The sequence below is a fragment of the Bacillus rossius genome, chromosome 8 (assembly GCF_032445375.1).
Source record: "Bacillus rossius redtenbacheri isolate Brsri chromosome 8, Brsri_v3, whole genome shotgun sequence".
NCBI lineage: Eukaryota > Metazoa > Arthropoda > Insecta > Phasmatodea > Bacillidae > Bacillus > Bacillus rossius.
The window spans coordinates 45,154,822-45,179,256 of NC_086336.1; the positions used below are offsets into that span (position 1 = coordinate 45,154,822).

The following is a 24,435-nucleotide window of genomic DNA, read 5'->3' on the forward strand; positions in this document are numbered from 1 at the left end:
TATTCTTGGTACCTAAAAGTCTCTTATTATGCTCCATTAGCTTCAGAGATATAATTAATTATACACTTGTACCTATTTGTATTATTATTATTATTATTATTACCAAATATATTTTCTTATGCTTGATTAGATTCGGAGATATAATTAATTATACTGAAACTTTATTTACCCCTTTTTCACTACTTAGGAGTTAAAATTCACAAAATGATAAAACTGTGGTAAGTTGTTTTCGTATACTTATTCTTAGTACCCAATATATTTTGTTTCCTTGATTATTTGGAGATATAATTAACTATGTTAAAAATTGTACTACCTCTTTTCACCCCTTTAGGGATAGAATTTCCAAATTACTCCCCCCCCCCTCCATTTTTGTGTTCCCCTATGGCACTAAAGGAATACCTACACATTCCAAATTACATACTTCTAGGCTGTGCATTGTATGTCAGTCAGTGGTGTTAAGAATTATACTAAGTAGATGGTATTATTTTATTTTAGAGACATTTATAGAAACAGAATGGAAAACATTTCGCTGTTATTTTCTGGTACTAGATTAAAACTACCATGTATTTTTTTTTCTACGGCTAGTTGCCACATTTTTACTTTCTGTCCGGAATGTGCATGGTTGTATCATTTAAAATTTGCTATCTTTTTACTGAATTTTTGTCCTTTTCGGCATTTTTAAGTACCCACAAGCCAATGAAAATATAATCTTAATGTTCAAAAGCATATAACCCGAATTCTGGATGTCTATACTTATAGATGCGTGGATACGAGAAATTCGCGGTTTGCCTGGAGGACTCTGAATCAGTGAGATACCTACAGTCAAAGAAGTATTCAGTCACAGGCTACCTAGTTGACACGTCTCTCAAGTCAGCAGCCAATGAGCAGCGGGCATTGCCCCGAGTATATAGAGGACTGCGAAGTCTATTCTGGGGGGAGTCCATTGAATCCACAAATTTTTCAGTCCGTATTTGTTGGGGGAAAAAAAAATGTGATTGAGGAACATATTTTGGCACCGACACCCCCATATTGACTGTTAATATTAGGGCAGTTATCAGATGGATTGTTGGTGCCATGAACTTGCTCCGTGTGTTACGGAACTGTTACCAACTAGACTATGGTTTAGAATGTAGGGTAGAAAGTTCATCCTGTTGCTGGTACTGGAGTTTATTAACTGCTAAGTTGCGAACCTATTACAGAACTGTTATTTTGTCGTTTCTCTGCTCATTTCCTTCAGTGTGTATTTCGCGAAAATGTTAGGGGTAAAAATGATTTTTTGTATAAACACTGAAGCTTTCTCTTAACTACCACGGTTCAGTGGTTTTTTTCTACAGAAAGCGATAACGCAATATTCAAAATCATTTATTTTGGGATCCTTATGTTGTTAACTCTCGCGTTTTATGTGAAGGACTCTGCTAACCAGAGAAGTAACGAATCACTCCCAAGGCAGCAGCCAATGAACAGCTGAAATTTGTCTGGGTATGTAGAGGTCAGTGTAGTCTATCATAGAGTTCGATAGACCCACGAGTTTCCCCAGTATTCACGTGTGCGACAGTTGCGGAATTTGTGACCAGCGGACAACGTGATTTTGCCTTCCAAGTTGGGGGAAGTACCTGCTCTCCTCAGCTGCACCAGCTCATGGAAATGCGCAATGGCTTGTTGGGCGATCTGCAGGAAGAGCCTCTCTTCCTTGTGACCACTTCCACGTACAAAGGAAATGTGTGTCAGTTGTTTTTCCGGAATTTTTGGAAAAGGAGGTATCACCTTATTCCCGGGGAGGAAAAAGAATTGTATCTTGTTTATACGAAATTCGTTAGACGAAAAAAAAAAAAGATTGAGCTTAACTTCTATTCGATATCGTGGTCATTAGAGACAGTAAGGGATTTAAGATGTGAATGGACCATTGCTAAAATGAGTGTTTGGGGGAAATGAAAGTACATACCACGAAAAAATCCACTGGCTTCTGACAACGTATGCAAAGTTTCCCACTTGTGAAAAATCCGAGTTTGCGTTGCCGGAAATCGAACCTTGAGCGCACAGGTGGGAGGTTAGTGATTGATCACTGAACTGCTGTGGCCCCTAAGAAAAGTGGTATGTGTTAGTTGTAGAATGTTTGTTTCACTTGCCTTTCCACAGTCGTACCTACTTTCCAGCCCGACTTTAAAGCCCAATAAAGATATTTTATGATTTTAACGACTTTATTAGATATGGAAACACATGCAGGTACCCAGTTGAGTTCCGAAATATTTTTTATGCTCGTGTTTACTCTGGTAGTAAAGGAAAAAAAATGCAATTTCATTGCTAATATACTTCATTGGAAACCTTGCAAGTTATGCAATTTTTAAAGTTTATGTTTACAGTTATGGTCACAGTAAGTAATGGGGAACGGCCCGACACAAATAATTTGTCACTGGGCCGCTAATTTCTCTTGTCGTCCCTGAACACACGAAAAATAAATACGGCACTTGGGGGAAATAAAGTAGCGACAGTGTCTTTACGAAAGAATTGCAGCTTTGCCTGCAGTGATCGTGGGGAACGATGAAAGAGCACAATCGGCATGACCTGGTAGTGTACCTATGTACGCGAACACAATTTATGTACTTGTGAAGTGAATCTAGTCTCTTGTTACTATGTCAACTCGCTCCATATGAGTTAACGATATGGGGTGAGATAGAGGTAGGTATTAGAAAATGGAGGGGATGAGGGTAGGGAAACAGAAAGAACTTCAACCCTTTGATTCGCATCATTCACATTTTCCATATGCGCCAAAGAAATCGGATTTACTCCCTGTTTATTCTTACTATTATATTATCTTATAAAATTTATTCATGTCATCACAGATTCGGAAACTAAAATGTGTTAGTCATGGTTAGCTCAGCTGTGCCATGTACTCTCATACTATTTTGTGTTTTTATACACCATAGGGCTTACTGCCATTTATTATTCCTGGATTACATAGGAACTGCTTATTCATACTCGGTGACACTATTCCTAGCAGCATTAGAAAATCCCATGAATATCCATGAACATATTCATGGGATATGTTGGATGACTGTACTAATGATATAGTCGCAACTTGAAAAAAATGTTATAATTTTACTCTTACAACATTTTTAACACAATATTTTACATTTAGTTTCGATAGATGTGTTTAGAATTGCCTGTGACTTGGTGTGACTGCAGATAGAAAGAACTTGAAAACGAATCCCGTCTGTTTTTAATTGTAATTTTTACATTTTATATGACTCATTATTATATTTAACACCACAGTCAAATGAAATCATATACACAGCCCAGTCCACTGGTTTTGTTATTTTACACTAGGTAGGCATAAAATATGTAATTTTTACTTACAATAAAAACACTATCGAAATGTTTGATTGTGTAAACGTGAAAATGTGTACATACAAAATATAAAGAATTTTTATGTTTAATTGCATGTTATTATACAAATTTAAAGTTTTACTTCTAGGTTGATGAAATTTTACACACTTGTCATTCAAAATAAGTAGAATGCCAAAGTCTACATAAGATTCCTAAAATTCACTCCCCATTTCCCTTTCCCTTCACTTAAAGAAGAAATTTGGTACCTCTCGGTGAAATTTTGCCCAATTGCTGTTTAAACTAAGATGACTATAGTCATATATTACTGTCTTTATATAATTGTGAAAAAAGTGTGCCTACAGCCTTTATGGAAACACATCTCAATGAGTATGAAGTGAAGAAGTTAAATATTTGCAACATTTAAAGTTTTAAATGTTTTTTTATATATAAAATGTTTTCAAAACATTTTCGTAAATATTAAATGGTAATTTTCTAGATTATAGGCACTCTTATAAAAAAATATATATAAAATTCTGGAATTGTATTTTTGGTTTCATCTTATTATATTTTATGACTGCTAAACAGCAATGCGATATTTCAAGTATTATTTAATAGTTTTTGTTCTGTTTTGAACAGTTTATATAGTAGGGTTACCAACATTTAAAATGCTATGAATCGTATATTATTAGTTAGTTTAAGTTAGCGACATTAAAAACGCTTAACATTGTTTTTAGGGACACACGTATTTGATAATACCATTTTTCGGAGTTTTTTTTTCTTTCTTTTTTCCAGATGAACGCATATACTAGGAAATTTACTGTTTTAACTTGTCTCACAGAAATATTAACAAAATAAACGATTTACATAGATTCAGGTTTAATGTTAAGTTAAGTCCATTGTTAAAAGTTGTATGAATTTGTCCTTTTGTCGTCATGTTTAAAGTTAAGTCATATATCATGTTATTTAAGACAATATATTTTTGTAGATTGAGAATACTAATTTCGATTATGAATACACTGTTTTCATACGAATGTATGGAGTATAAATTCATTACGCACTCTACGACAACAATATCTCAAACGGCGAGAGAAAATCTGTGCCGAGATCGCCCACTGTAAAACAATGTGAATTTGAATTGCGCGGGCGCTCTTCCGAACAAGCCGCTAGGATCACTGCAGTCAGGTGTCGTCAGCGTTCGCAATGTTAAAATAGCTTGAGTTTCCTATATTGTTCTACTAAAATATTTGCTATATAGTATCTAAAATTGTTTGTTATTTTTCAGGCAAAATATTATTGTTATGACGGTTATGTTAACCATGACGATTATCCTGAGCTGATAAATCTTTTCATATCTGAGTAACAGTAACTCTATGTAAATTTTAAGTTAAATTATTTTTAATTCAATGGCAATCAATCCATGATTATTTAAATATAATTATGACTTATTTTTAATACGTTGGGGACCATGAAGTACTATAAAAATATTTCGCATTCTCATGTCATGTCACCTTATCACGAATTGGTTTGTGAACGCACTCGCGTTGTGGTGGTGCGTAATGAAAATGGCGGCGGACAGTGATGAACCAATATCAGATCAAGAAAAAGTTCGAATTGTGACGAATTTTATCTTACACTCTCCTCCTGGCGAATTTAATGAAGTTTTTAATGATGTGCGAGTTCTTTTAAACAACGACAGTTTATTAAAGGAAGGTGCATCGTCAGCATTTGCGCAATATAATAAGGATCAGTTGACACCAGTTAAGATCGAAGGTTCGGATCACAAAGGTCTCATTACTGAATTTAATGACCTTGGTGGTGGGAGATTCTTTGATGACAGGTCGAAGCAAAGTTTCAAATATGATCATCTTAAGAAAGAAGCAAGCGACTACCAGGTAAGACTCGTTCTTAGAACTTTTCACAAAACTAAGAGAACTAAGTTTTGTGGGGGTTAACCTATGACTAGGAGACACACCCATATACTATTTTCTGTGTGTTAAGTTGTTAGCGGTGTTTATATGAAAGATAAATGTGTTTATATGAAAAACATGTTTATATAAAAAAAAAAAAATTCTGGAAATTGAGCATTTTATTTTAGTAATCTTTGACCATGACTACAATAAACTCGGTAATAAATTATAGAAACATATTGGCCTACCTATTATATAAACTTAAAATTTGTAAAATTAGCCTAGCAAGTTAGTATCAATTTTACCATTTGACTATGTAACATCATGTAAGTGGGGTGAAATCTGTAGGTACATTGTAAAATTGTGAATTCATAAAGGAGAGACTTCGGGAGGAGTAGATCCTGATTCCATAACAATATTAATAACATTACCAACATGGTGGCGTTGACGCCATTGCAACCCCTACTTTATTACGGGACAAGCGTGGGAATATTCACAAAATGAACTTTTTTTTACTAAACCAACTTTCTGGTATCGTATTCTATACTATAGCTGTACCTATTGTAGTATAGAGCATGATGCGGAAAATATATTCCATACTCTAATTTAATTTTCTCAACAACATAATCTTGTGCCAAAAACGCATGTGAATCTTCCTGGCCAAAACGTCTATTCCTACGCTTGTGTGGTAAGAACGTACAGGTTGTAATTACTTAAGCATTTACAGAACCATTAGTAAACACATTAAGAAGTAAAAAAAAATTAATTTATTTTTACTGTGTGCACTTCTAGAATATTGTCTACATATTATATTAAATACATGCTGATGTAGCTGACCTAATCTGCCTTTCACTTTGGTCATTATTTGCCTTACTCCTACAGAAGCCTCTCTTCTATATCTTTCTCACGTTATAAAATACTTAGATTTTGAAATGACATTATTGTAATCTTATCACATTAATTATGTTTAAACAAATTTTTCCCATCGAGTTATTACCTACTCTATAAAATTACCATAAACAAAAAGACATACCCGAAGGGTAAATATTTGAAGGTAAAATTACTACTTATAACATCATAATGTCATGGCAAGGAAAATAGAGTACTTGTTTATTATGTAGGCTAATTTTAGGTATGTACTGAATAATTATTTAGGTAAGTTAATCCACCTTGTAATACTTTGGCTAACTCTTATTTTCGTTACCTCATGTTGGCTTTGGTCTCAATTGAACTGTAATTTGCAATAGTGTTTCAAGTGCCAAAACCACCAGCAGAGAATAGATGATTTGCAAAATCCTTTCATAGTTAAACCTAAGTAATGTCTGTCCTCGCCAAAACTAGTATAAAAATAAATAATTTTCGACAATAACTTTAGGCGCCTTGTTAGAAGTATCTTCAGGGAATATAATCATTCTAGTTGTGTTTTGGTACTTAGATTAGTTTTAATTTGATTTAAGTTAAGGCTTAGTCACACACACTATTTTGTGTTTACTTCTCCGTTTTATCGTCATTACTTTTATTTAAGGACCATTTCTAAAATTTTAACCCAATACATCTTCCTTTTTATTTGTTAATCTGCCAGAAATATTTTCAACAGATATTCATCCAGTGTAATATGGCTAGTGGCAGAAAAACAAGTGAAAGGGAGGAATCAAAAATAAAATCTAAAAAATATTCCTTATAAAAAATTTGTGACAGGAGACGAACAAATCAACATGGTGTGCGAGTCAGCCTAAATGCTCGGCATCATCTGCCATGTTGATGTTATTAATTTTTAGTTTATTATTTTTTTACGTATGAATTTTTTTTTAACTACACGTATAATCAAATAAAAATCCTAAAATTAATTATTTTCACCTCCTAACATTGCTTGTATTGTGATATTTTTGTTATGTCCTCAATCTTTCGATGTACTGATTAAAACTGCAAGCATCATGTACCATAGGATCGATCATACAGGATCAAAGGGATAAATTTGGATACATGACACAGAACAATTACTGATGATAACTCACCAGTAGTTCACTTTACATTTCTCTACAGCGGATTAACATGTAATTATCTTAACATCTTAAATAATTAATTACCTTAAAATGGACGTAGGTAGTTATGCAAAAAAAGGAACCAATACACAATTTTATTATATTTTTATTTGAAAATAAATTAAAATAGTATGTACAAGGTTGATTGTACCGTCGTTGCTGTTATTACATCAGTTTTTATACTAGACCATTAAAATCATACCCACATTATCTTTTCAATGGGAGAATTACAATTTATAATTAACTTTAACTTCGAAATACTCAGGATAGGTTTCATGCGAGTCGGTTCCTTTTTGCATAACCACATCCGAATAATGTTGCGACGTGCAGTTTGAGAGGAGCTGGAAACTTGTCGAGATGGCGAGGGCAGTGGAGCTGACGTGCTAAAACTGCAAGCATAATGTACCATAGGATCGATCATACAGGATCAAAGGGATAAATTTGGATACATGACACGGAACAATTACTGATGATAACTCACCAGTAGTTCACTTAACATTTCTCTACAGCGGATTGACATGTAATTATCTTGAATAATGTTGCGATGTGCAATTTTGAGAGGAGCTGGAAACCTTGTCGAGACGGCGAGGGTGGTGGTTCGCAGCCTCGGACGCCCGACCCCGCGGCGGAGCAGTGGCGGTCGGCGCTGGAGGCGGAGCTGACCGAGTACACGCTGGGCCACTTCAAGAACGGTGTGTGCAGCGTGTTCGGCAAGAGCGAGGCGGGCGCCGCCGTGCTGGTGGCGTGCATCGAGGACCACCAGTTCCAGCCCAACAACTTCTGGAACGGCCGGTGGCGCTCGCAGTGGTGTGTCACCCTCGGCCCGGGCACCGTCGAGATGCGGGGCGTCGTCAAAGTGCAGGTCCGTGCCTAGAGTCTTTCTTTACGGTAGCATGAATCAGTGTAATATTTACAGTTTACTTATTCAAAAGCAAGGTAAATATGTAGTTGAGCGTTATTTACGAAAAAAAAATTTAAAAATCTGAAAATACTTTTATTAATACTATTATCATTGCTAGAACTTTATTCTCCAAATTTTGATGCCCTAAAATAACCGTGCAGCAATTATGTGATAAAACATGGTAGGTGTTTTGTTGCAGAAATGTTGGACGATTTGTTGTTGAAACATTGATACATGAATACTTTAGAAGGGCCTATAACAATCACTCATAGCCAAAGAAAGTACAAATAGAATATAGTTCTTTTGGTACCTCTGGCATCAGTGAAGAAAAAAGATGCACATAGAAATTTGGCTGACCTGTTATACTTATGATCGTGCTGAAATTCTTTATCTTATTTATCACATTATTTTTGTCTATATATCAGAAGTTTATGTCACAGTTCATTTTGGTTTCCATCTTGTGGCATTCCAAATATGTCTTTGGAAAGCTAAAAGATCCATGCAATATCACTATTGAACAATTTTATTACTCAACTTTTGTTTTAACAATATAAATCATGATTTACTTAGAAACAACTAGTCTTTCGCAGGTAACTATACATTGGTCTTGAAAACATCAAAAATTTTGTTGTTACAAAATCTGGATACTGGGACGGTCTTTAATTTAAATGTACGTAGTATATGTTGTGTGTGGTGCACAGCAAACCAGGAGTTGGTAGATAAATAAAAGTACTTTGTTTAGATTGGTCTTCAGTACCACCCATGGCGAACCAACTCACTGCAGTTACAGCACCCGGGTGCCCCAAATGCTTGGCAACATACATACAGTCAAGTCTCATTAATAGGAACCCGTTTAATATGAAGTTCCTATTTATATGAAGCAATTTTCTGGTCCCGGCAATCAGAATAGGCTTTTAAATGGTACAAACTTCATTCTATACGAAATACGTTTAATATGTAATTCAAAGTTGGTTTTCGTCCCATAAAGAAGTATTTGTACATATAATTGTAATGGTTAATACGAATTTTAATTACTACTCTCGGAATGCCCAAAATGTTTGCGGAACGTAGCAAATTTATCGCCCTTTGCCATTGTAAGAAATGAAAATAAACACACAGAAAAATCAGAGATGAACACAGCGTCAGCAGCAATACTCGCGCTTGAGCTGAAATAAAGAAATATTTATATCACGGGCGCGCATCTAGCGTCGATTTGTGTAAACATGCAACGAATAATGTTTGGTTCTGTGCGTCAATACACTTCGGATATTTAATATTTTCACGCCTCTGGTTGCGAAATGTGGAACTACGGAATGCAATCTGCCTCTACGTATATTGTTTTTCGTTGGGTTGTGTATTCTTTTTTTATGGTGTAACCGAAATACGTACGTCTATGACATTGTCGCTGCCATTGTTTATATTACGTTGCATACAGTGATTTATCTGAAACTCTGCACGAATAAATAGTTATTTTTCTTTGTGCGTGGCAGATTTGCATTTATTCGTATCAATGAATACGAAACGCAAAAGAAATGAGTTAACGTTAGATGAAAAGCTTAAAATCATAAATGAAGTGGACAGCGGCAAGAAAACAAAAACTGAAATCGCGAAAGATTTTGATCTTCCTCTTTCTTCATTGTTGACGATACTAAAAAGCCGGAACAAAATAAATAAAAAAAATCCCTTATCGTAATATTTATGCAAGTTCTTTTTTTCCGCTACGTATCTGGTTAGGTAATTTTTCTCGAAGGCATAACATATGGTTAGTACAATTCTCGTTATTACAAAGTGCAAATTTTTTGGTTCCCTCAGGTTTATATTAATGAGACTTGACTGTATGTATAACTAGATAACAGCTACATATGTACTATTTAATACATAAATGTTAAAATAAATTCTATAAGTAGAACTGCTCTCAAAAAGTAAATAGTTTTTGTCACTCTGTCTGGCTCCTGAACTTTCAGAGATTTTGTATAGTTGAATTGCATTGTGGGCTCTATAAAATGCCACAAACTGTGTTTCAAGATGGGATAAAAAAAAGTAGCCTACATATTTTCATTTTAACTGTGTGAAACTCTCATGGCCAGTTGCACTATTAGGAGTCTGCAGTCAGAATCTGGTTTGATTGTGATTCGACCACATTGTTGCAACATTGTGTTTTGAGCGCTGAATGAAGATCATTTCAAACTTTGAGATGAACCAGGTCGGTTCATAGCAATGATATCAGATCATCACTGTGCGAGCAGACATGTCTGTGATTTCTATGGAGTATGGACTTAATATTAGAATTTATTTAGAAAATTTCAGATCATTTATAATACCTGAATTAAAACTGCTACTTATTCTGATGTTACAAAACCACTTCTCACTTGAAATACCCATATTTTAAGTGTTTGAAATGCTGTTTATTTTAGTTCAATACTTTAATGACACCTTTTATTTCTTCATAATTACTTCCCCACATTAAATAATCATGTTTTTAGTCAAAACCTATGAATAATTCAGACTGCCTTGAGTTATAACAACTTTTTTAATACCCATATGTGATTTCTGTCATTAAAATTCAGCAGATGAGGCAGTAGCCGAATGCGCTGCTATCTTGTGGCGACAGCATTAATCATTGGCTCGCCGTGTTACAGTCTATTGTGGGGACTTCATATCATTCCAGCCCATCAATGTAAATGCTCTGCTGGAATTAATGAACTTCAGCTCACGTGAGCAAAGATCATGTAGTCCCAGTATATGTTGATGCAGCATTTAGAGGAATGATCCAAAGATGCATTCTTGGACTGAAATCATTTGAGTTTTTATCGAAAATCAGAATGGTGTGATAGTGGTTCAAGTGTGAGGGTTCAAGTTCGAGGGTGTGTTGTAATGGTTGGGAGGCGTCTGTGGTAGGTGCATTACTACGAGGATGGCAACGTGCAGCTGGTGAGCTCCAAGGAGGTGAAGGAGACGGCGTCCGCGGACGGAGGGGCCGTGGATCTCGCCAAGGAGGTTGTGCGGCTGATAGAGGCGGCGGAGAACGGTTACCAGATGGCCATCTCGGAGAACTACCAGACCATGTCGGACACTACGTTCAAAGCGCTGAGGCGCCAGCTGCCCGTGACGCGGGCGAAGATCGACTGGAACAAGATCGTGTCGTACAGCGTGGCGAAGGAGCTGAGGAGCCAGTAGGCGGGGGAGGGCGACTGCCGGCCCGGCGCCGCGGACACTGCATTGCGCTTGATGCTCGTCCCACTCGCATGGCTGGAGCTTGCAAAAAATAAAAAAATAAATAAAGCTGTGCACGTGGAACTTGGGCGGTGCGACGATCCCGCGACGCTCTTTATTTCCGACGGACTAGTTCCGTCTGTTTACAGCCGAGTATCGAGAGGTCCTGTAAATTATCCTACTTCAGGGCATATAGTTGAATTCACCCAAATGTCACGAAATTCAGTATCCCATGTGTAAATTGCCTCGTAAAATAAATGAACAAAGTTCTGATTTTCTGATGAGTTTGGTAATACTCCAGTGGAAGTTGGTGCGGTTGTGTTTGCAGAGCACCCTTGCTTGTCCAACTACAAATTTAGGTTTCCTGACTTTTTTTTAGATGAGCATGCAGCGGGACGTCACGCGACCGAATGATTTCTCGCCTCGGGCGCGTTTCCAAGCACCTTGTACGTTTCCACAGAAAATCGAGCCCTGTCAGGCCACACAGCAACCTAACCACCCTGTCTTGTTTCTGTTGTTGATAGCATTCAAATCCTGCTGTAAAGCTTTTTTGCTTTGCAGTTTTCTCTGTGTTAAAGTGGTTCTCAGAGTTGGTGGTGGATGGGGGTTAACATTTTGTTCTGCAGTGTAACAGAGGAAGTATAACAATGTTGAAATGAATAAACGTATTATATGAATTGAAAAATTATATTAAAAAAAAGTGTGTGTTTATTTAATGTCAGAGTTATTAATATGTTGAGTGTTCTGATGTAGTGTCACAATGTGATCATCAACTATCATATTATCATTATGGACAGCTTACAGCTATCATTTTCTGTCTTCCCCACCACTTCTTTTTTCCTGCTTGAGTCATCTCTGTTTTTCTGTACACTCTTCTACACTTTCCAGCCATTTCTCACTTGATTTTTCCCTTAGGTCATATTTCTCGCTTACACATTCCATGTATTCTTCTTGGAAGATTTCTCTTCTTCCATTCCCTTAACATTGAACTTAATTGTTTATCAAGAAGTCATATATTTTACCTGAGAACCTGATACCTGACTAACAAATGTAGTTTTGATATGCTTTTGACTACTAGGCATGGAATCATGTCAATTGTGTATATGAGTTGCTATGATTGATAGATTATTAACACAAGTTTAGAACCTCTTGTCAAATGATATTAACAATCATTGAACTATCAAATTCCTTATCAAACTTCCTTGTGTTAATGTTTTGTGTTTGATATTGGTGACGTAAGAGTAACTATTATAAAAAAGAGAGTTTTGAGTGGAATTGCAATGTAAGTGTGCTGTATGGTGTTTTCCCATAGGTCAGTGCTGCTGTTAACATTACACTGGGTACATTGTGACACCACGAAGGCATGTTGTGTGTTGTAAAGAGGCGAGTCAGTGTTGGAACGCCAGGTTAAAAAAAAGTCGGGGTTCAACTAAATTAAGTGATACTAAATTGATTTGGTGTGTTAGGTATTTTTTTTTAATGGGAGGAGCAAGCAGTAATTTGTGTCGAACAAAATATGAAAAGATTTGTCTGAACCAAATTTAATGGTCTTCAAAGTTTCTTTCCTTTGTTTTAAAAAAAATCTAGTTCAGATGTTTTGCTCTTATTCAATTATTCACTACTGCAGGCTATTTTACGGTGACAAAACGGCGGCATGCCTACATTTTTTTTTTTTTTTTTTTAATAAAAAACTAGCAAAGAAGAACCTGGTGTTGCCCAGGTGTTATGAATCAAGAAGAGGCTTCTATTAGTTTATTATATAGTGCATATTTTATACATCATAATATTAAGATCCGAAAGTGAATGTAAATATTGACAATGTACTGGTCATTGTTAGATGAAGAAAGAACCATCAATGCAAAAGTAAAATTTCAATCAGAACCATCGAAATTTCGTTTTGAGGGATGTGTGTGATTTTATTCTTTTGAAGGCCAAGTGTACAAAATTTTAGAGAGATTGGATTAACACTAGATTTGTATATGAAGCAAACAATATCTCTCTCTGTGTGTGTGTGTGTGTGTGTGTGTATGATTTAGCATGCCATAATACCTACAATCACAAGTTATGACACACAATTGAAACTAAAAGAAACTTTTGGTGACCCTAAACCTGGAAATGAGAATTTCCTCCTGCCATATTGGAAATTCTGACATGGCAGGGTATGAATCCCTAATAGGAATAGCTGGACACATTAATATTATGGATCCACAAGTTTTTATTAAGTAGGCTCAAAACAACGTCTCTATTAAAGCAGCTTCGTTTTGGGAAAGGGGTGATAAAATTCCTTTGAAATTCCATATATTAATTAGATCCACTTCGTCCTTGGAGATAAGACTGCAGTTATATTTCCAATACGCTGTTACTGCAGTATGCGTTGTTTTTTAATCTTACAAAATCATGTTATTTTCAGCATATTCATTTGTCACAAGAGTAAGTTTTTTTTTTTAATATAGCTGGAACCTGAGATCCATTGCCTGGTTTTCATGTTGCCTACCGGACAGTATGTCAGAAAGACTAAAAACCATGTTAATGCATGCACTGCATTTCTCAGTGTTAATGTACATGCTGGAAACCCACACTGCTTCAAGGCAGACACATGCCAACAGCTGCTAGTTTGACTTGAAGATAAGTGTTGGCCATGACCAAAGTATTAATTCATCACGGTTTGCAAACCATGGATATCATTACAATATTACAGCTAAAATACTTTTTGAAATATCTACCTATAACAACATTAATTAAATCAGTGCAAAATTGTATTCAGTTACTATACTCTATCATGTTTAATTAATCCAACACTTTCCGCCTCTTTACACGTACATAAGTTTTTGTTTTGTTTACACAACACAATGTCGTCATGACATTTGTATTAGCACCTAGCGTTATGAATTGTTATTGTCAAATCTTATTTCTAATAAAGAATTATTATGCAACTAAAGATGTTAATGAATGGCTTTGTTTTTTCATGATTTTTACTAACAGTTTTATTTTAATTTATACAGCCCTTAACATCACAAATACATATTTGGGGAATGTAAATAATTTTTGTGTAAAAAAAAACTTAGTGGTGAGGACAGGACTGTTTTAATTTTTAACAAGAACAATTGAGATGAAGTTGCATTTTTTGGCAATTTATTATTCGTATTAATCGGCCATGCATGTTCATACAAATTATTTGAGAAATATTTAACTTTCTAATTTTACCTCATATGGATAATGTGCTCTTGTTGGGGGATAAGCACTGCAAATAAATGCATGTGGAAAGCTATAAACATGAGCTGCAAAAGGATAAACTAACAAATCTCCTTAAGTATTGGCAGCAACAACCAATATCTGTCATTTTCCTACAGTGATGGCCCAGATTACATTCAAGAATGACACAAGCTAATGTTCATTATTTACCAACATTGTGCAGTAATTATTGCACAAGTAAATACTGCAGGTTTCTTATCTCCTTTACAAAAGGAGGCATCATCCAAATCCTCTATATAGCTTCAAGAAACATTGATTTTATATTTTATTTTAATATAAAAAGTACAATGTTGAATAGTTTTCTTGTATATTTAAATTATGTTTATTGATTTTTTCATCACAATTTTTTCTCAATAAATTTTCATACAGAAAAACAAAAAATCAGTGGCATTGTAGTTCAAGCATTAAGTTGTACATAAAATAGTGGCATTGTAGTTCAAGCATTAAGTTGTACATAAAATACTGTAAGACTAAGACATACTTATTTTTTAAAATATGTAGGTCATAAGACTTTACACCTAAACTTAACTCTTACAACAATTTTTAAAAAAAAGAGCACATATTACTTTTTTTTTTTTTTTTTTTTTTTTTTTTTTTTTTTTTTTTTTTTACAAAATGCATTACTATAGAGTGAAAATTAAAACTGTCAGAACTTTCAATTAATGATGAAAAACTGGCGTAATAAATATTTTGGCCACTGCAAAATGCCAGCTTGTCTAGCGTGTGTTTATCATCCCCGCTTAACTTCATTTACCAAGTTCATCCACAGAATAGTATCATGTAGCACTATGGACAGTTTTTGATAAGAATAATGGAAGCCTACAACTTACGTAGTTTCGGTTCCCTACCACGTTCGTGCAACTTCGGATTTCTCTCAAAAATTGAAATTAAAAAAATCGAAGGGTTAGGTTAGGTCAGTCACAACATGCTTGTTTTCATTGGAAACTTCTGATTTAGCGGCTGAAGTGGTGTTAATACCAAAACGCAAAACTTCGGAAATTCTTGCAGGGAACCGAAACTACGCGAGTTGTAGGCTTTCCTAAGAATAAAACGTTTTAGCCCTCGTTCGATGACGGAGGTTCTGCCGTACTTGGTATCACACTTGGCTAGATGGTGGGGAGAATGTCTCCCGTGTCTGTGCACAGCTGACGAGCGACCCGGGGAGTCAGTGCACCACGGCGCCGATGGGCTCGGCTCGTATGCTGCCCAGGTCGAGGCGGGAGTCTATGTTGTCGTCCAGTTCGCCGATGACCACCCTGCGACAGCAGACGCGCGCACGCAGCGTGAGAGGCTGGTGGAGCAGGGTGGAGGGGGGGGGGGGAGAGGGTGTAGATCACACAGCGAGCATAATGCTCACTTCAGGGTATTTACACACACGGGTGAAATAGTTCCACAACTTTCCCACCACCTTTAAATCAAATATTACGACTATGGTATGTCACACAGTAATTTTTATATATAATAAGAAAAACACACAAAATACTAAATATGTACAGAAACATGCCTGTTTCTATGTTAGAAAACTAAAAACTTTTCAAACATTAATCTACACATGAAGCGACATTTCAATGTGGGTCTATAAACTAAATTGAGGCATCAAAAAAAAATCCAAGTTAGGGAAAGACTGCCAGAAATTAAAATTTCATGACTTTCAGCACAGTTGCTGTTTATTTTTTTTGTGATTTTTATGTCCAGTTATTAAGTTTTTGTAACTTTCGTGTACCTTGCTCCGCACTTCTTATTTCTCAAGTAAGGGGCCCAACATGATGATGTGTCACTCAAGAGACAATATTTTTGAAGTTATACTTCTAATGCGACTTCCAACAAGGTTGCTTTAAAAGTTTAACGCTACCATGGAGAATTATTCGTGCGTGCAGCCGGCGTAGATTGATTTATTAGACGTCACGTCAAAATGAAAAGTGAATATTCAATTAAGAAAATAATAAATATTTAAAAAATGAATAAACTTAAATAACATTTTTGAATTTATTTTTAAATCTATTTATTTTCTTTTAAAATATTAAATAATCAATAATAAAAATTTAACATTACGAATCTTATAATATTTATTACAAATTATGTCACATATATTTATTATTCTCTAAATTTTATTTATTTATTTTTTCAAATTTAAATTGAACTTTATTGACTGTGTTGACTATCTTTTTCCAGCCTTTTATTATCTTATTGTAATTAATTATTTACAATTTACATGCAATTAAAAACTATTTTTTAATGATGCCAAATAAGTATAACTTCTCACGCGCGTACATAAGTACACGCACCCATTTTATAGTTTTATTTTTATTCAATTTTAATTTCTGAAATAGTTTTTACCTCTTGTTAAAAATACGGTTTATTTATTAAAAAGATGCCATATTGAAGGAATAACATGGCAAAACAATATTTTTTATGCTATTTTTTATCAACATAGTGTTTAATCACTGCAAGCCACAGTCTTAAATAGCATGTCTGTAAATTTCAGTTAGCAGGAAATCACCACAGACAAAAAGAAAGCTGGGCATGAGCCACAAAGTCTGTTTCAACTCTGTAAACAACAGATGTACCGTGGCATACAGTTAGCCATACAAGAGAGGGAAGAGATGTGCATGCAGGTCTAACTACACTATCAGTTGTTGTACAAACATCAGCTATGGCAAGTTCAGTTGCTGCTATTGAGTGTAAAGGACCAAATGTTTTTACGTATGCCGCTGGGCCGTACTGTTGTCGCCCGGCCAAAAACCGGGCTGTGATGAACTTCAGACTAATCAGTGGCACAAAGCAATGTCTACCCTTTCGCCTGCCAGTAACTGCACGTACGAAAGCACCAGCAGTTGGAATCATGGCTTCCAGGTGAGAGCATAATGAATCATGTTCAAGTATTTGAGACAAAACTAGAAGTATTACAGCATGCAGAATTTCATGAAGATCACACGTTTGTCGCAGTATAGTTTTAAGTAAGTCAACTGTGTGTACAATCATACGAAATAAGGACTCTATCAACCGTTTGTATAAGTCTGATGCTGTTTGTTGTACTAGTGGGAATACATTTGTTTTTAGATACCAAAACAGAAATGAACAGATGATTCACATTGAAAAGGTTGTTAAATGTATGGTGCAATGGAAAAAAAAAATTACAGGCCTGAGAGAATTGGTGTGAACCAAACAGGTGATATGCGAAAGAGCTCTTTATTTTTTGAAAAATTAAAATGTAAATATCCTGACAATATCGGTTTTACTGCCAGTAAAGGATGGTTTGGAAAGTTTGTGGAAAGGTGCCGCGCAACTTGAGTTGAAGGTCACGTCCGGGCGGGCAAGCCAACCAGCCGACTGGTAAGTACATAACCACCTATATCCCATTACGCGGTGTCATATTTTAGTCGAATACAAAGTATTCATGGTTAGGCTTATAAAGATAAATTGGGGTAACGTGGTGTGGCGTGCGCACTCACCGTATTGGAGCATTTGTGACTTCTGCCTGTGGGGTTACCGCAAGAAAAAGGTTTCCAAATATCATCCTCACACCTTGGAAGAACTGAAGATGTGAATTTGGTAGAAATCACCGCTATACTCCTCGAAATGTGCCGAAAAGTGGTCAAAGAGATCCAAAATTGACTTTATCAATGCATTGCTGCAGATGGCCAACATCTTCCTGATGTGATCTTCATAACTTGATAAAAAAATGGGGATGTATACTAATTCATTTCTGTAAGTTGCTCCATTTTTTTTAAGTAGCCATTCAAAACAGATACATATCTTTTGACCCACCCAGTATTTCATGTTTTTCCTGATGCTGGCAGGAGCGTACGCAGAATTTCATTTCAGGGGGGAGGGAGATAGAACCATTTTGCCCGCTGCATTCAAAATCTTTCCTTTTATTGTTGGAAAGTGGGGAGGAGAACACCCGCCCTCCCTCCTGCGTATGCCCCTGGCTGCGAGACACACTGCGCAGGACTTGCAAGCCCCGGGCGAGGAGGAGGAGACGTTCTGAACCACTCACACATTGTCACCTCGGATGATGTGCAGCCCGAGCACCACTTGCTCCACGCCTTGCGTCGAGCTGTACACCCGCTCGTGGCTCTCGTCCAGGATCAGGTTTATGGTCTGGTCGAATCCTTTCAGCGTCCCCTGGAACACGCACGTGCGTTGCCGTGGCTGTATCCACGTACAGCGGGACCCTCCTTCCTTAGGGATGCTGTTCATCCGTCTGTTTGCCAGAGGCTTCTCCCGTTAACAAGACACGATTTCTAGGTTATGTACTGCTTTGTTCCAAAACTAACTAACTAGTTTATTAATTTTTTTTACACTTACTAAAAAAACTTAAACCAGAAGGATGTTTTTAACTCATTAAGTAGAACATAACTGAAATGTTTACTTTATCAGATTAAGTACCTACAATAAACTGAGAAGACAGCTAATTGAAATTAGGATGTTTCTAATAGTTTTTGTTATGTCTCCAAGTGAATGGTGGTAACATTATAGAAGGAATAAAGATCACAGGCTTTCGCTGTCAATGTATGGAGTTGCTTGGCTTCTGAGCTGTTACTGGGTGATGTCTCTGCCTTCGACATGGCTACAACACAGGTTATAGAATGTCCAAGATAGAAAATATGCTTTTTTAGAAGAAAAAAAAAAGGTACTATAAATAGATTTTCCTTAAAGTGTACAAAAAAAAAGCAGAAACCTCAGTTCTGTTTGCACTGTAATTTATTTCATATCTTTTGCATAATTAGCTGACCAAGTTATGATTCTTGCAATTTAGGAACTATCCATAAGAACTATTTAGAGTGCAGAGCTAAATCTTTCCACGTTAATATTCAATGCTACTGGATACTATCTGATATCAGAATTTCTCTCTGGATAAATGACTTTATCTGTGTAGTATTCAGTAAAGCACATTAAAGTCTTTCATAATTTTAAAATTCTTTACTTAAAAATAAAATATATTTAATACTCACCACAAAATTTCTGCCATCTGCTGTGATAATGGAGACAGTATCTAACGATCAGGTAAGAAACTATTACACCTCAGCTAATTCTTTAAAATAGTTGTGCAACTGCAGAACTGAAGTCCCTTCAGTGTGTTGACGGTGCGTGCCAGCTCGCTATGCCTGAGATTCTCCCCCTACTTCTTACTTCTTGTTGTTACACTTATTCTTTGAAATCCTTATTTACAAAGACTTATTTCCTGGTGACGAAATCAGAGGCACTGCAAGCTGCCGTTTGTTGCTCTTAAAACAATAGATCAGAAAATTTCAATGCTGGTGTGATCACTGGTTAGTGATAACTAGTTGGTATGTGCTGCTGCAGATAAACCCTCTGACTCACATCAATTTTACAAGAAAGACTTTTTTTTATTTTTTGTATCGTGTAACCCTAGATTCTGATGGCATGATGCTGAGATACGTGATACTGATTGTAAGTAAATACGAAAGAAAATTTTTCCACAAGACCTGACATAATTTGCTCGTATTGTGATATCAAAATTTTGTTTGGCCATGATATCTGACAAACTAAATTAAAACAGCAAGCGTCTTGTACCACAGGATCAATTATCAAGGGATCATTTTGGATAAGTGATATGGAACTTTTACTAAGAATTCTTTCCAAGATAATGATCTGCCTCAAGGAGGCTTTGACTGCGAGACATGTGTGTGCTGTGAGGATACGGGGTCAGCAGAGACGTGAATTACGTGAAATAACGATTATGGAACAGGGCTCAACAAATCCTGGGCATTTACCTATCACCATGGCAGGAGGCTTAATCTGGAAAACCTTGGTGAAATGCTATACTTTTAATATGTGATACACCCCATTAACAATACTGCTCTAACAAAGCTACTTTACTGTGTCCTCTCCACCATGTACAGGTGACCCCTTCCATTGCACCTTCTCTAACAATCAAGCCTCTGTTACTTGGTGTGGATGCCAAAATATTCCAGCATTTCTGACCAGCTTGGTATATGCTCTGTACTTCATTTCTACTGCCTGCTTCCAAGCAATGTTTTACTTACTTCACCATTCGCTAAACACAATGAAAAATATATTTTCCCACCATAATAGTGATGTCCCTGAATACACCACCTTTAGAAGCATTTAAGCCAACATACGCTTTCTAATTTTTACTCCGTTCGTGTACTCCTTAGACCCCCTAATAGACCTAATAAACCTTTAATCTATTCAAACAAAAAAGGATACGGTTCACGTAGCTCTCCAAACCTGAAGCCATTTTATATCACAATTGCTTAGTTCTCGCTAATGTTTAACAATTCTTATTTCCTAAAAATTTGTTTTTAACCTCACAATATTCAATCACAAAACCGTTTGTTATGTTTGAGTTTTTCTTTTGTCATTTGTGAATATTGTTGCGTGCCCTATACTATGTGCGGGTACATGTTGTTTGTTGAGTTGGTATTAGAGATATGTTTTTGTTTTAGGTAATTTAATGTTTTATGTGACTTAAAATTTTTTAAACATATTTCAATGCATCAATTTGTAAACATATTACTATATACACTATATATTACTATTTATACGCATTACTTTATACTAATACGTATTTACTTTATACTTATGATAACAATTTGTTGTTAAACAGAAAATATTTTGTTAATTGGGAAGTTTTATGTTTGTGAGGATGTGACATTTTTGGCGGGTTGATTGATTCATTTGTTATATGATTTTTGGCAGAATAATGTGTTGTTCTGTTATAAAAATCATGTCTAAAATTGTGTTGTAATTCCTAATGTAGTGTAGCTTTGTATTATAATTTATTTTTTTTCAGATTAAAATAAGAGATCTGGTTCATAAGATGGTATTACACCTATAACATGGTGATATGAGTTATGGTTGGTACATTTACATATATTTTTACTAGGCATTTTGACATTAAAAATTTCATTGAAACAATATACAGTTGAATTTGAAGTTAATCTATATGTTTTGAAGCGTGTGTAGCCAGTTAGCAATCTCTTCATGTAAAAAAAAAAAAAAAGGGGACGTGATTGAAAAAGCATTTAACACAATTTATAATTATATTTTTGTTGTATTGTTTGCCATTATTATTATTATTGTAATTTGATTTCAAAAGTGTTAAGTTTAGCCTGAATGAACTATCCTGTTTCACTCCTTTACCTGTTCTATCATTTTCATTTGTATGCATTTATAGAACGGTACTTATACATACTGGAGTGGATAGTGTGTTTAAATTAAAGTACTGTTGGTTTATTAGTGTTACTCCTATTTTCTTTTGCACCTAATTTAATGTTGGGAAATTAAATGTAATGTACTTAGGTTGTAATTGAATTTGTTAAGTTCATGAATAAAAAGATATGTCCTAGGTGATTGAAGGCATGCACTAACGTACAGAATGAGTAGGTGTAGTGCAGTTGAAGAGCAGGTTTTATTTTTTACTTAGCGTCGGAGCCTTGCACCAAGTCAGGTATTAAAACGTCGGCCGGATGATGACTGCCTGTCACAAAAATCTCAGATCTTCACCAAGAAAGGGCGGCTGTCGCGGTCTAAACCACTGTCTGAGATTCCGCCAGAGAATGTGGTCACGACTCCAACGCCTATCACACCAGAAACTATCTCCAACCATGTAAGTGAATGTCAATGTTAGTGCTAGTCTGTTTAAGATATGACAGTGCACAGCGATGGATCTAAGGGGGTGAGGGTGAAAGGGGCTTGAAGTGCTGTACCACTTGTCTCGTTTACAATTGCAATCTAAATTTTCGGGGTTTTCCAGATCCACCACTGATTGTCTAATTGGTATCTGCTCTCAATATCTTTTGATTTCATACAAAATGCAACTGTTTTGATTTAATGTGTGCATATTGAAATAATTCCTTTAATTTTTGGTGATATTTATGCAGTGAAAGAGAGAAAGAAACCTTCAGTTCACTCAAGAAAATTTATAAAGTTGAGCTAAGCTTCAGTGTGACATGTTAGTGTCTTTAAGTATTAACACTAGTAAGATCAAGGTACTGCAGAATTTTATGTTCTAATGTAAGATATGGAATCATTCTGAGTTTTATTTTCATTTTCATAACATACAAGTGGTATTATAAATTAATCTAGTAAAGATATGTTCGTATTTGTAGAATCAAGTGTGTTAATTACAGTGGTTTCTAGATGGAGGGATGTTAAACATTAGTTTATTCGTATCATTGCTGTTTAAAAACATGTGTAGAAAATTTCTCTAATATGATCTGGGAAATAAAACCAATTTTTTATGTCTCCACTAAACATAATATATATGAATGAATTATGTCTGAATTATTGTAAGTCAAATTCTTCAGTGTTGTACAAATAAATTTTAGATAATGCATCTGAAACTACAAAATACTGTCATCAAATTAAATTTAATGTTATTAGTCATTTAACAGGATGTCCATGTTTTGGAAAGTCAGGTAAAAGTCAAGGAAGTTGTAATTGGTCAGGAAAATTCAGGGAAAATGCTTTAAAACCTGGAAAAGTAATGGAAATTCCTTAGTTATAGTAATTTTAGAAGGAAATGTCATGTTCCGGTATGCCATCACCCAGGTTTTGAACACTTTTTTTTTTAAGATGGTGTTTTAGTGCGTAGTCATTTACACTGTAAAATTAAGTATGCAATGTACTGTTTGAACTAGTACAGCTATAGGGATGGCGGAGAATTTATTGTCTTTATCTCGTTCAGAAAATTGTTAAATAGGTCCCTAAATTAGTTTTAAAAAAATTTTCCAAGGGAAATTGTTATTTTGGTTATTGAAAGTCAGAAAAGTCAGGGAAAAGTTTCTACAGATTTGTGTGGACATCCTGTTTAAACAACTTTTGCTTGTAAGTAGTTAGGTAAGTACGTTTTGTGTGACGCTTGTTGTGTTTGTGCAGGAAGCGCTCATCAGGAAACTGCTGTCGAAGCCGTTCAAAGTGCCCATCCCGAACTACCGAGGGCCGACCTTGGGGTCCCGGGCGCTGGGCCTCGGCCGGAGCAAGTGCCGCCAGCCGCTGCACGACCCTCTAGAGCCCGGGGCGCTGGTGCTGTACTCCCCTCCGGAGCTGAGCGCTCACGACAAGCTCAAGCTGGACCTGTGAGTGCCGCTTCGTTCCGGTGGTTCTCAGTCCACATTCTAGTGGGTGCGATTCAGCCATCTTCCACAATGGTTCCTCGTCCAATAAAAAATTGTACTGTGCATTGCAAGGAGAACAACATGGCTACAAAAAAATTATGAAAAAGCTACTGTAGGTTTGCATTTTTATTATAAATATTAAAGGTTTCAGTAAAGTAGAAACAAAATCACTCAACTTGTAAAACCCGATCATGGCAGATGGCAGGATAACATAATCATCACTATCTTGTAGTTTTAGAATAAACTAAAACATGTTTAGGAAGTTTTATGAAGAACTTAACAATTAGGCTTAGTATCTAAAAAAAACATCGTCGTATTATGTTTGTTCAGGTTCAAAATGTTTTTAAAATTATAATTTTACTTTCATAACTTAAAAGTATACATTCATATTGTGTATTTATTGTGTCTCACTAAAGCATAGAAAAATTTTTTGAAGAAATTTCAAAGTCATTGTATACAAGAGTAGCTAATTTGAATATGACACTGGTTACCTATGTGAAATAATTAATTTCCTTCTGGAAGTTATAGTTTGGCACAGTTTATTTATATTTCACAGCATGAAAGTTTAAAAGCTTAGGAGGTTGGTGCCAAAAATTTGGATTGATAATTTTAAAATTCAAATCATTGCAAAATAAATGGAGATGTGTATGTATATTGCATGCCTACTTGCTGTGTTGGTGAGTAAC

General features: G+C 35.6%; 3 protein-coding genes across 4 annotated transcripts in view; 2 read left to right on the forward strand and 1 right to left on the reverse strand.

Annotated features, from left to right (window-relative positions):
* Positions 1-4,513: 4,513 nt before the first annotated feature.
* On the forward strand, positions 4,514-14,325 carry LOC134534839 (F-actin-capping protein subunit alpha). The gene is made up of 3 exons (XM_063373465.1): positions 4,514-5,216; positions 7,878-8,135; positions 11,073-14,325. Exons 1-3 carry the CDS (start codon positions 4,821-4,823, stop codon positions 11,349-11,351), a joined length of 933 nt encoding a protein of 310 aa, XP_063229535.1. The 5' UTR covers positions 4,514-4,820; the 3' UTR covers positions 11,352-14,325.
* Positions 14,155-20,998, reverse strand: LOC134534840 (U6 snRNA-associated Sm-like protein LSm8). Its single transcript, XM_063373466.1, has 4 exons — positions 20,838-20,998; positions 19,598-19,638; positions 18,640-18,767; positions 14,155-15,895 (listed from the first exon to the last, which is right to left on the reverse strand). Exons 1-4 carry the CDS (start codon positions 20,866-20,868, stop codon positions 15,805-15,807), a joined length of 291 nt encoding a protein of 96 aa, XP_063229536.1. The 5' UTR covers positions 20,869-20,998; the 3' UTR covers positions 14,155-15,804.
* An 88-nt stretch (positions 20,999-21,086) lies between these two features.
* LOC134534841 (DNA repair and recombination protein RAD54-like) overlaps positions 21,087-24,435 on the forward strand; it is a 34,093-nt gene continuing 30,744 nt past the window's right edge. The window contains exons 1-3 of one of the 2 annotated variants that reach the window (XM_063373467.1): positions 21,087-21,487; positions 22,057-22,239; positions 23,511-23,710. In XM_063373467.1, the coding sequence (XP_063229537.1) occupies positions 21,485-21,487; positions 22,057-22,239; positions 23,511-23,710 (386 nt within the window). In that variant the 5' untranslated portion in view covers positions 21,087-21,484. The remainder of the gene's footprint in view (positions 21,488-22,056; positions 22,240-23,510; positions 23,711-24,435) is intronic. The other variant, XM_063373468.1, reaches the window with a different exon arrangement.

Excerpts from the sequence above, each read along its gene's own strand:
- LOC134534840 (XM_063373466.1), bottom strand. The coding sequence starts at position 20,868 with ATGGCTTCAGGTTTGGAGAGCTACGTGAACC. Across the intron at positions 18,768-19,597 it reads CAGATGGCAGAAATTTTGTG|GGGACGCTGAAAGGATTCGA; the intron begins GTGAGTATTAAA and ends TGCGTGTTCCAG. Across the intron at positions 15,896-18,639 it reads ATCATCCGAGGTGACAATGT|GGTGGTCATCGGCGAACTGG; the intron begins GTGAGTGGTTCA and ends CTGCTGTCGCAG.
- LOC134534839 (XM_063373465.1), top strand. The coding sequence starts at position 4,821 with ATGTCATGTCACCTTATCACGAATTGGTTTGTGAACGCACTCGCGTTG. Across the intron at positions 5,217-7,877 it reads AAGAAGCAAGCGACTACCAG|CCTCGGACGCCCGACCCCGC; the intron begins GTAAGACTCGTT and ends GGTGGTTCGCAG. Across the intron at positions 8,136-11,072 it reads GGGGCGTCGTCAAAGTGCAG|GTGCATTACTACGAGGATGG; the intron begins GTCCGTGCCTAG and ends CGTCTGTGGTAG.